The sequence below is a fragment of the Sander vitreus genome, chromosome 6, assembly GCF_031162955.1.
Source record: "Sander vitreus isolate 19-12246 chromosome 6, sanVit1, whole genome shotgun sequence".
Taxonomy (NCBI): domain Eukaryota; kingdom Metazoa; phylum Chordata; class Actinopteri; order Perciformes; family Percidae; genus Sander; species Sander vitreus.
In genome coordinates, this window is record NC_135860.1 from 6,488,893 (window position 1) to 6,501,599 (window position 12,707).

At 38.9% G+C, this 12,707-nt stretch overlaps 1 protein-coding gene across 3 annotated transcripts in view; it reads right to left on the bottom strand.

Annotated features, from left to right (window-relative positions):
* Positions 1-12,707, bottom strand: part of rgl2 (ral guanine nucleotide dissociation stimulator-like 2) — a 36,750-nt gene that overhangs the window by 3,290 nt on the left and 20,753 nt on the right. For all 3 annotated transcript variants that reach the window (XM_078252230.1, XM_078252231.1, XM_078252232.1), the window contains 10 exons: positions 12,519-12,622; positions 9,049-9,133; positions 5,734-5,793; positions 4,487-4,573; positions 4,342-4,374; positions 3,822-3,943; positions 3,630-3,716; positions 1,588-1,681; positions 372-596; positions 32-146 (listed from right to left, as the gene is read on the bottom strand). In XM_078252230.1, coding sequence (XP_078108356.1) covers positions 32-146; positions 372-596; positions 1,588-1,681; positions 3,630-3,716; positions 3,822-3,943; positions 4,342-4,374; positions 4,487-4,573; positions 5,734-5,793; positions 9,049-9,133; positions 12,519-12,622 — 1,012 coding nt within the window. The remainder of the gene's footprint in view (positions 1-31; positions 147-371; positions 597-1,587; positions 1,682-3,629; positions 3,717-3,821; positions 3,944-4,341; positions 4,375-4,486; positions 4,574-5,733; positions 5,794-9,048; positions 9,134-12,518; positions 12,623-12,707) is intronic.

Sequence of the window (12,707 nt, forward strand, 5' to 3'; positions counted from 1 at the left end):
TGTTTTTTCTGCACTGGAGACACATCTTTACCTTTTCCTTCAGGCTGAAGTTGGATCAGCTCATATCTGGATGTCTGTTTGGGGTCCTGATTGTGCTTTTCTAAGGCAGAGCTGATCACAGTGGGGGTCTTGTCATTGCTCGTAACCTGAGGGGAGAGAAGAGAATAACAATGACACTAGGACAGCTTGATCTGCACTAATAATATCCTGGGTCCACTGTATCCTGAGGATACATGGAGGATACAGGATCTGATGACTATCATTACGGGACAAGTGCAACATGTCGCAGATCATTTGGGACAACGCATTTTTTTATAGCATTACAATCTCACTGCTGCAGTGAATTAGATTCAAATGGTTTGAATTAGTACCAGTATGCTTCGGTACATGTTTCCATCTTGCAGGTCCATCCGTATCCTGATGATTCGCATGTCGGGCCCCGACCCTTGGATGTTATTAGGGGGGTTGTTGCCGCAGGAGACTGATCGGCGGTGTGATTTTGTGGGAGTGGATGGAGTCAATGTGGCAGGGGTAGAGTCAGTGGTCGAAGGAGACGTGTCAACATCCAGACAGGACACAGACGGAGATTTCATATGCTGCAATCGAAATAAAAAAACAAACGGTGCCGCTCATAACCAAGGACGTGATCGCTTTTTCTAACAACCACGTTAAGTACAATGTGTTTGGCAGATTTAGACAAAAGCAAAAAAAGAGTCACTCCTGCAAACAATGTATGCGAAACAAAACCTAATCTGAATGCAAAGTTGGCCTAAAAGTCCACTGTGTAGTGTTTTAAGTATTTTATTAGCTACAATCAATGTCTTCATTCATAAATATGTCCTCATTGGTGTAAAATGACCTCTGCCAATGATCTGACTTATCCTCGTAAGCGAAGAATTTCTTATCTGTATTTACATTGGACGGGCAAGTCCAAGGAGGCTTCCACGTCGTTCGGCCATTTTGAAAAACTATAATCGCTGAGAGGGACATAAAGCACTAGCAATGCGTTTTCGTTCAGAGCCAGCGTCACGTGACTGAAACCAGCTGAAACGGAGAAGGAGATCAGTGAGAGGCGCTTGTCACTGCCCCGGCAAATTTGAAAGCCTGCAATGCACTTTAGTTCATAATGGAGGATCATACTTATGCCGAGCCGCAGGAGAAGGAATCCTCGTCGCCAAAAAAAGCGAAAAAGGGAATTAAAAAGGCAACGTGACCGGCGAGGGTAAACATCGAGGTGGAAAGAGCGAATGAAGGAGACAGACTTTCAAAGGGACGCTGAACAGGTAAGTCAATGTTACGGTCTAAATTACAAGGGTAGTTACTTATACATGCTCACACTAATGATTCAATGCAGTTTTGCAGTTTGTTTGAAATAACGAACCTCATCACCCGAAAGAAAACTCGATGACGCGCTATTGGAAGACATGTTGTCATAGCTTCTTGGTACGTTACGGCTACCGTAGTTGCAACACGCATTTTGAAAAAGCGAGGCGCTAGAGAGCACTATTCGTTTGAATGCAAAATACAATTCCACCGCTAGATGGGAGAAATTCCTACAAAGTGTACCTTTAAGTAAAATTATATTACCTTTGAGAGTTTTGAGAGCAGATTATTGACAGGGGAGGGGAAGTCAAAGAGGCTGTCACTGTCACCAGTCAGGCTGGTCCGAGACGTACTTAGGCTGAAAACACAAGGAAATGTACAATCACATTCAAATTAGGGTTGAAACTACTGATTGTTTTTATAAGAATTAATCAATATGGTGTTGTCATTCATACATATGTTTATTTGGTTTATAGTTTGTCTATTTTGTTATTATTTGTGTTGTATGGTCTTGAATATTGTTGTTACTTTGTCATCTTTCTTTTTGTCTGGGTGGGTGGTGATGACATGTTGCAAATGGTATGTTTTGTGTGTTGTGTTAGAGTAAAAATGAATAAAAAAAAACCTGTTAATCATAAAAAAATTTATGATTAATCAAGTTTTTTTAAAGTAATCATTTAGTCAAAAAGATGTCAAAAAGCTTTGGATTCCTTGTTTTGTGCAATCAACAGTCTAAAACCCGAAAATATTCAATTTACAATGAAAACACAAACAGCAAAATGGCTTTTATTTTTATTTTTGAACTGATTATTTTGTCTTGATCACTTTAATTACCTAAATTATCAATATTGCTGTAGACTGATTTTCTTATTATTGACTAGTAGTTAATGAACTAATTGTTCCACTATTCAATTTGGTGATACTTCAGCGATTTAGTACTACACTTAAAATCCCTTGTGAGAGACATTACTGTTTTTTCCAACTGCTTACACACAAAATCTTTTCATGTCACACGATTTTTGAAACCTCTCACTCAAAGTGCAAAATTACACAGCAAATCTCCAAAACCATAAGCTATTTCTCAGCCTTTCAATTTTCAATTGCATAAAACACTACATTACACACAATTCTCTACCTAAGACACAAAAATCTAACAGGAAGTGACTTGCTTTCCTTTTCTAAACACAACCAATCAAAATGATACACTTATGTACCAGGGCACACACACACTCCTCAAATTTGCAAACACATGATGTCATAACTGAACACTAACCAATCACTGCTTTAGTATAGGCCTATACAGAGGTCAAAGGTATTACCTGTTTTGCACAATGGATGCCAACAATAGACAGAGAGCAAGGGGAGGAGGAGGGAGAGATAGGGGACAACAACAACGAGGAGGAGGAGGAGGAGGAGGAGGAGGAGGAGGACTTTTGTTTTCTTGTTTCATGCTACTGTATACAACACTGTGCTATTCTTACAAACGTAATGTTTTGCCCAATAAATATTTTCTGTTTTACTGTAATATTACATTGTTTTTTTACAGTGCACTTTTCAACCACTCTCAGCAGATTACTTTCTCTCTAGAACATTGTAAATGTAGATATAGGCCTATGAAAGACAAAAGAGCTTTAGATTTATAACAACAGTGTGTACATGGTATAGCCAAAAATTTGCTATTATGAAAAAAGTGTTTGTCATTTGAAGCAAATGCTTCATTTTGAGATGTGTTTATGGTATTTTGAATGCAGTTTTTCATTTTGAAGGAGATGTGAGGCATTTTGCATTTTGTAGAGTTTTGAAAAAAGGAGACATAGTTTTGAAAACGTGTGTAAGCAGTTGGAAAAAACTGTAAATGGTCAATAATTGAAGCAGAAAAGGCAGAGATATGCTGACGTATTCTGTAGTATAGTCTGGAACCAAGACTCCTATAATTCAAGTCAAGTCAATTTAATTTATACATAGCCCCAAATCAGTAATTTGCCATAATGTAACTCAATAGCATCTTTCGTCCTGCCTGGTAAATGCCTGCATGTGTCCTCCTCCACGCCTCCTTTGTAACACAGGCTCTCTTTTAAACATTTGAACCCTCAAGCCCAAACACAGATATGCTTCAGACTTTAGACAGCTCCTTTAGAGCCACAGAAGATATTAGTGTTCCTTGTGACGAGTAAACTGAACTTAAGGTGTACAATTGTGTGTGTGTATGTGTGTGTGTGTGTGTGTGTGTGTGTGTGTGTGTGTGTGTGTGTGTGTGTGTGTGTGTGTGTGTGTGTGTGTGTGTGTGTGTATTCAGTGTAGCTTACTCTGGGCACTGTGTGATGATGACTGTTGGAGGAAGGCCGCGGGGGCTCGGCTCACCAGGTGCTTCAATTTCATTGGACAGTCTGTAACTGAAATAGACATAATCGAATATTTAAAACAGTCATTGTCTGACAAATGCAAATGCATGAATTCAAGACATTAGTTTAATCAGAACCAAACTTTCAGATAGGTACCTTTCCTCCTCTGTTAGTGTCGGTACACTCTGATACCACTGTATGAAGGCCTCGTCAACGGTGAAAACACAGTTTTTGCAAGAAGACTGCAGGAGCCGGATTTGAGCTAAAACCTCAAACTCCTGTGAACAAAGAGGCATATCATCACAAACTGTCATAATAAAAAAAAAAGCACCCATGTTGGCTGATCTAGCATAAATGTGTCAGTTCTTTTTTTTCTTCTCATCTTGCACCTCACGGCGCCCTCCACTTAATAATTTCCTCCCTCAGATATTATGTTTCCTCTCCTCACTTCACTACGCTCTTATCTCAAAAATGATCCCACGCATCTCTCTTCTTTTTGTAGCTCTTCTTCGTCTCTCTAACAGGATCTTTTCAGGGTCACACGATTGTTGTCAGGGTGCTACAATTACACATGCACATCTTACTACTACTTGCTTGTTGGTGTCAGCGTGCAGAAACATAAGCTTAGTCCAAAGCATCCGCTATTTTTCACACTGATACGTATCGCAACACTCACCCTTCTCCTTTTGTCAAAGTTAATGTAGCCGTTCTGCAAAGGAAGTGACAGGATGTGTTATGTCAGTTTGATAATTGTAAAATAGTGTGCAACTTCCAGGGGTTTTGACCAACTTTTCCGCTTGATAGAGATGAGAGGAACTTACATCCAGCCTGTCTTTGACCGCTGTGTCCAGCATAGTGAGGTCTGTGAGGAAGATGCCCAGGTAGGGCACAGTGCCCTGGGCGTTGGACTGTGTAAAAAAAAAAAAAAAAAAGTGTTTTATCAGTTCCCCAGAGGTTTCTATTCACATCGTAAAGAGCCCACACAGCGAGGGATTTCAGAGCAGCCGCCTGCAGCTATTTTTCAAACGATGGCTCAGGATTCAGCACATCACACACACGACAGCCCTCTGTTCCACTTCGCTGCTGCATGCCGGTCGATCCCACTTACAACCCTCTATCAAACCATTGAAACACCCTCTGCTTAGCCAAAGTCACATCAGTATCAATGTTTGAATGTAGCGTTTTGTAGGAAAACAGTATTTTCAAGTCAACTAAATGATGTATTTCAAATGCCAATCTAGAGACAGGCATTGTAAATTAGCTTAGGCTATAAATGCTGTGGTGTGTGGCATGGTTTATGCTACAAACTTGTCCCTATACAAATAAACTTAGACACTTTTAGTTTGAAATCCATTATTAAGCTATCAGCAAATGCATAAAACTGAGTGCTTTAACTAAAAATAAACTTGATTCTACTCATATTTGTGATGTACTAAACCTATATTGCATATCTATGACACAGCATACACTGTATATACAACAAAATAAGATTCATAAGCCCTAAAAGACACCTGAATCCAAGTTTCACCACAAATCTTTTTCTACAGATATTATACAACATTTTGCCCCCTAACTTTAACAATACTAATGACACTTTTGCAGGATCTTACATCATCCATAACATTTCCAAGGTCTCCCATAAAGGCCTCCGGGGGTGTACAACCCTTCAGGCTAAACAACAATTGGTATGCAGACCAGACGTGGGCTCTAAAGTTAATGAAAATTGTTCTTTTTTAATGTGCTTGAAGATCTGAGGTTTTGCCTCAGCAACAAATGTTGAGGTCATTTTTAAGTTACTCCTCCGTGACTGAAATGTCTTAATGAATTCAGGCTTCAGTCAAAATAATTAACACATGTTAAACTGTGCATGTGAACTCAGTATTTGCACAATTTCAGCCATTTACACACGGGTGCTGACCTGTGCGTACCAACAGTCTTTGGTTTTCGTCAAGTAGTAGAAGGAGTTTATTTTCCCTAACCTAAATGTTCAACCCAGTGGACTACCACAAACAAGCCTGCCTCCCAAAAAGCAAAACCTCCATGGCTCCCTAATTTCCACTCAACTTACCCTATTAATATGTTTGTTGTTGAGCCTGTTGTCAATGTTGGCGAACTTCGATGTGCCCTCCTGCAACACAAAAGCAAGGAAAAGGTTTAGAGTTAATTATCGGCCTTGGAAACAATTGTGGAGAAATCAATATCATCACAAAGTCCATTTAGTAGCTGTTCTGGAGCTTTTACATGATCCTTATCAACAGATGGAGTTTGCCAACATTTGTCAAGTTTTGACTTTAAAACTCTACTTTTAAGCCAACATGGACAAGAAGTCCTTAAAGGTCCAGTGTGTAACGTGTTTAGTTGTTCATTACCAAATATCTGTGTTGCCCGTTCACAAACTTGTCCTTTTTCATGAATATTTACCACCACCATCAATTCCAAGTATTCCTTTTGGCTTGAAATTTTACATTTGCATTTGCATGAACTGTTGTAGACGCTCCATATTCATGCACCATCTTGAAATATGTTAGCCGGTAAGGGACATACAGGACATACTGCTCCGCTTTTCGCATTTTCACTGTCACATGATAAACTCACAGGTGCTGCTAATGCTGCTAATTCCCCGGTGTAGTATCTGAAGAGCCTATAAGGTTAAAGTTTGTATAAAGCTCAAATGTGCTGAGACATAATGAGCACTGTGTTAGTGAAGTAAGTTTAATGATTTTCCTCTCAGTGGAGTGATGTGTTGAAGAGGATGTTTTATGTGATTCTGTGATTGGGGGCTGAGTGGGATCAATGATTTTATGTGTAGTGTTAGAGCCCCCCAAAGAGACTCTGACCTCAAAGGGACTCAGACCTTTACTTGCCAACTCACATCTATTTACTTTATCTAACATGTTACCTAAACGTACCCCTTAGAAGCCATGTTTTTGCTGCAGCAAGACAGAGTGCATATTGGCTTTGTAATCTCCGGGTTCTGCAGGATCCGTCCTGATGCTGAAATCCTTGATGTAATAAACCTTTTATAATCAAGAACAGTGTCAACGAAGTTCCTTTTCCACACATCGGCAACGCAGTGCTGCAACTAAATATACAACACCGGCAAGTTTGAAGAAGGAAACGTTAAGGACCACACATATTCAAAATCCAAATTTCAGGAACAGGAGTCTTCTTCTTCTTTTTGAAGAGTGAAGGCTACCGTAGCTTATAATATGCTCTTTGAACTGCGTGGCGCGAGAGAGTTGATTGCGATATATGATCTCAATGCTAGATGGGAGAAATTCCTACACATTGGACCTTTAAAGTGTAAATTTTAACCGCGACAATAACATGATAACTGGACAAACTCCATCATGCTCATGCAATGTGATCAAAACAAAGGGAAATTCTTTTTTGTCAATAAATAGGTATTTTATGCCACAATGTACACTAGCACATAATGCATTTGTTAGCACATATATTGCGGCTTTAAACCTGCAATAACCGATTTGTATGGCCTAATGGGGGTAGTGGAAACTCAGTTTATATGGCTAATGTGTTAAAAAAAACTGATTATAGTTGGCCCAAAAACACTACAGATGAGAGCTGTGAGAGTGAACCAAAAACAGAAAGTTATGTGCCATAAAACCAAAACAATGAGCTGAAAGACACTAAGTCGTTTGGTTAATAATTTCCTAATGGAATACGTGACAAATAGGATTTATAGCCTGAGCTTATTTGCAGTGCTTGACTCTTGACGCTTTTATTTTACTTTATTTTATTTAAAAGAAAATATAGATTCATAGTGATAACATTAAGCGAAATAAAACCTAATCCTGTCATGACAACTGACATGAACATGAATAAATTATGTATATATATATATATATTATATAACTTATTAAGACATTAATAATGTAAATGAAAAGTTGACACTGCTCAGTCTAGAGATCTGTCATGACAACTCGGCATTAGCCAAGAAGACATAGCCTGTTATAATCATGCTTTATAATAAAGAATGACGTGTTGTGAATAATTTCTTTCTCCAAACTTTTAGAAAGTCTTTTATTAGTCTGACTCATTCATCTCACATTCTGTCAGCTAGTCGGAGTCATTTTTAGACAAGCTGAGAGATGAAGGGAAGCAAGTAACTGTGCTGAAAAAAAATCAAAGGGCAACGGAAGAAGATGGTGTCTTTCTGGCATCAAAGCTCAGAGCGAAGCTTTCTAAATGAAAGCAAATGTTTGGATGAATTCCTTTGGGGGTATCATGGGTAAAATCGCAGCTAATGCAAAGATATTGATGCCTGCATTGCACCATAACAGCGAATCAAAACACGGCGAATCCTGTCAACTTCCCTGACTCTCTCACACAGTGCAAACTAAATATAATGTACGTCTTCAGATGGGTGAAGTGAAAGTGTTGACAGAATAAGGGCAGTTGTACTCAGCCAGATTAGACTGGGTTCTGGTCTTTTCAAACATAAATCTCTACCACTGAATGTTGTTTTCAGCTGAGGAGAAGGCTCGACTTCAGTCTGTGCAGATAGGAATTCAACACGTGTTCCAGTAGTGGCTCTTGACAGACACATTAGTAAATGTCTCATTCTGCTGTTCTAATTATGGGATGCTCGTCAGCAGGATGTGAGATACAAGTGCAGAGGAGTCACATTTTTTCGTAGCTGCATTTAGAGTCTCCGTCACACAAACAGCGGGCGCATCTCCTGACGCAAGTCACGCAACAATGTGTTTTCAGTGAGCGTCCGAAATCTCGTTTGGTCGTTCCCAATAGTTCACTATTTAATAAACACTATATAGGGAATAGTGAACGAGTGAATGAGGGAGCGGTTTCGAACACAGCTAGTGTCTTTCTTTCTGTACAACACTGTTGCTTCAGGAGTTAACATATTGTACACACAGGTGTAAACTCAAAGTGTTGGTAGTGATGGGGGAAAAGTATCTTTGAAGATTTTGTTAGCAAGGTGGTAAAAAGATAAGCGGTAAAAGCATCCAGCAGCAGCCATGAGCAACACAGATCTGAGTAAAAATAGGCCTCAAACAAGTCCAAGACATCAGAAGAGAGTTGTCGAAATCTGACTCCAGACTCAAATTGCACTTCAAACTGGCAGCTCTCCAGCACAAGAAACTGATTCTCCAGCCTCTAAGCAAGGAGATAGTTATCAAACACGCAAAATGTCAAAAGAAACACGTCACTCAGGCTTGAAAAGGTTTAATGCTGCGTCATGACTTGGGGAGAAACCAGCCTCTGCGTGCCATAAACAAAAGATCAAATTTCTCACTGAACCTGCTCTATTTATGTCATCATTCAGAACCTGATATCCTTTTGAAAATGTACAATATATTATATTTCCATTGTCACTCTGTATTTTGTCTTGACAGAAACCTACCTCCTTTAGGAGTTCTCTGCTTTGTGAGTAGTTGTCCTTGTCTGAGAATATTTCTGACAGTTCCTCGTATCTCCTCACTGCCTCCCTGTCAAGTGACCAAAACAGTACATTTAATTTAATTGAATAATCATTCATATTTCAACATTATTAAGCTAATGAAATGCAATGAAGACATTTTGTACACGCTGAATTTAAAGTGTCTGCAAAGTCGAAATGCTGTAATTGGATTGGCATTTTCTAGTTTTAGCTTAAGGAATGAAATTTGACTTCTTCTTTATGAGGTTTACTTCAGAGTTATTTACAAGGTTGACTTGGTGTATAATAAATAAAGTGTTTGTCCAACAACAGTTTCCTTTAATACAGTTTGAAGCTATGAAGAAACTGTCCTCCAGGTCCTAACCACACATCACATTTACAATTAATATAATACTTTATGTAGGGTAGCTGTTTCAAGAAATACGTAATAAATATATGGTACGTTCTAAGAATCTGAAAATTACTATACCACATATATATATATTGCTTCATGTGAATGAATGTAAGCAATAAGTATTTTCTAGAAATTACTTCTCTCGTCTCTTTAAGCACCACAAACTAACAATTATTGTCATTATCGATTAATCTGCTGATTATTTTCTTGAGGAATCGATTAATTGTTCTGTCCGTAAAATATCAGAATGTAGTTACGAATACCCGTCGGAATTTTCTAATGCCCAAGTTGACGTCTTCAAATGTCTTGTTTTTCCAATCAACATTCAAAAAATACAAAACGTATTGATTTTCTATCCTATAAGTCAAAGACAAACAGCCAATCCTCAAAATTAAGAAGTTGGAACCAAGGAATGTTTGGTGTTTCTTCTTAAAAAATGACTGAACCTATGAATCAATTATTAAATCCATCATTGCTTGTTATTTTTCAGTGGATTGACTAATCGATTAGTTGATTAATTATTTCAGCTCTACACTACATTAACATTAAAAAACTGTCAAAAAATATATTTTACAGTTCATAGCACACTTCCCAGTTAAACATTTGTTTAACAACTTTCTTACTCACCCATGTACCTGTGTGTTTCTCTCGGTATTAGGGGTGGAACGGTACATGTATTCGTATTGAACCAAAACGGTACGGGTGTCTCGGTTCGGTACATGAATTTACACGGAGAATACACAGTATAAAAATAAATAAAACTTACGTGCAAATTAATTAATGTAATGCGGAACTAATGTAATGCGGAACTACTCTTAGATACGCGGGTTCTAGGGACACCTAATCTGTAGCCCCGCCTTAGCTCTGAAGCTAGCCGAGCTCGGCCTACATGCAGTTTTTTTGTCAGTTTGATGGTCCAGTGAGAGAGTGAGTCAGAGACAGCAGCACTAAAGGATGAGTATGGCGAGTGGTGGCGACCCACAAGAGTTAGAGGACCCGCCGGCCTCTTTAAGATCGCAAGTTTGGGAAAACTTCAAGACTGTATGGATGAAGCCTGGAGCCTCCCGTGTCATGCCTTCTCGTCTCATGCCCTCCCGCCTGGTGCGCCCCGGCCTCGAAAACTTCGGTCTTCGGGTCAGTTACAGTAGTACAGGTGAGAGAGTGGTGGATAAGACGAGGACTGTGTGTCGGCGTTGTTCAGCAGTTGTTGGGTATGTGAGTGGAAATACATCTAACATGCTAACGCATATCCAACGTCATCACCCAGCTGTACTAATCACTGGAACGAGACAATAAAAAACTGTCCAACTTCTCCTCCCTACAGTGCTTAACAAGCCTTTAAATACAAATACAAATAGGGCTTCAAGTATTTGCTGCATGTACTCGAACCTCGTTACAACATGCCATCCCGTCCACATATTTGTTGTTGTTGTTATTATTGTTGATATATGTAATTTGCACTTTCATAAATAAGAGATGCTGTATTTCCAGTTTTATAGCTGATTGTCTTATTTTGTTTACAAGTTACAGATGGAGTCTGGAGATGATGTGGGGTACTCTTTGTTTACTGTTTACATCTTACTTTACACACTAAAGGCTGTTGCAGCTAGCTCAGGGGATAGACTGTATGACACTAGGTGGTACAGCCTGAGACATGCACAATAACATTTTTTTTTGCCTTCTGCATTTTTGTTATGCCTTTCCCTCCATTGTATCGAACCGAACCATGATGTCTGAACCGAGGTATGAACCGAACCGTGACTTCTGTGTACCGTTTTACCCCTACTCGGTATACGTGTCTATTGCTGTCTGTGTTGTATATCAAATAGTTTTTTTATGTCAATTTAAACTGTATATATGTCTAAAGTATTTTATTTCCTAGCCCTCCTTCCCTTCCCCTAATTGGCTTTGTCACTTGTTAGGCCAACATTGTAAATAAGAAAGTTTTTACAGTTTTTAATGACTTGCCTGTAAAAAATAAATAAAACACTGCCTATACAGTGCACTTTCACCAAACAGATAAAGCACAAATTGAGGCACAAAAAAAATAGCTGGAGAAAAAGTCCCTAATGGTAAAACTGCTGAATGTTTACACTGCAGCTTTCATTTTTTCCGTGAAGTTTGCAATAACCTTTTTTAAAGCCAATTTCCACCTGTATGTTAATGCAATCTCTACTCTTATTATCTATTGTCTAGTGTGTGACTTGTCATAGAAGGTAAAGCACAGGTGAAACTAATAACTAATTAATTAACTAACTAATAATTATAGCTATGTTCCATAGTCATTATGTAAGAGAAAGATCTTCTATTTTGAGAATGAGACATGAGTGTTTCTTTCACTTTTAAAGCTGTAGTGCGTACTTTCTGTCTCCCCCATGAGGAATTCTAAGCAATGACGACAAAACTGTTGCATCCACATGACACAAGCCTTCTGTGATCGCGCACAGACCCCACCCCTCATCCACGCAGTAGCCAAGGAGGATTAAAGAAACATGATGGACTCTTCAGAAGAGGTCATTATCTTCACGCCGGACGACACCATTTTATGAACATAGCGATACTGAGAAATACAGAGAGAGTTGTGTCGAGCTGATAGTCTTAATTAGCTTTGTATCAACTCATTTGGCAATGGCTCAAATTTAACAGACGTTCATTCATATCAAAAAGTTACTCACTAATGTGATCTGGAGACATGAGGTGTCACTGTTGCAATTCCTTGGTCTCCAGCAGAGATCAGTAAAAGTCCTCAAATACTTAATACTATAATACCTACTGTGTTACCCACTGTACTGTACAAATTCATACTATTTTACACCTGAGTTATGACTTCTCTTTTTGTAAAACTATTTACATGTATATTTTTTTATTACTTGTTTCTTCGGTTTGTATTGTTGTATTTTGTCTTGTCTTTTTTTTTATCTTTGTCTTATTTTTTTTTTTTTATGGAAGGCAATCAGAAAGGACAGCAAACTACATATGTCCTTGTACAGTGTAACTCATTCTCTGTGTATTTTGCTTTTTTAAACTGAGAGGTGAAGACCTGTCAGTGTCATGCCACGTCTTCCTCAGCCGGTGGATGGGATTACTCTGCAAGGCCGACACGATGGCATACAGTGAGGAGAAGTTCTTCCTGCCTCGACACTCCTGTTGAAAGCACACACAGATAACAATCATTTGCATGCGCACACACACACACGCGTGCACACACACACACACACACACACACACA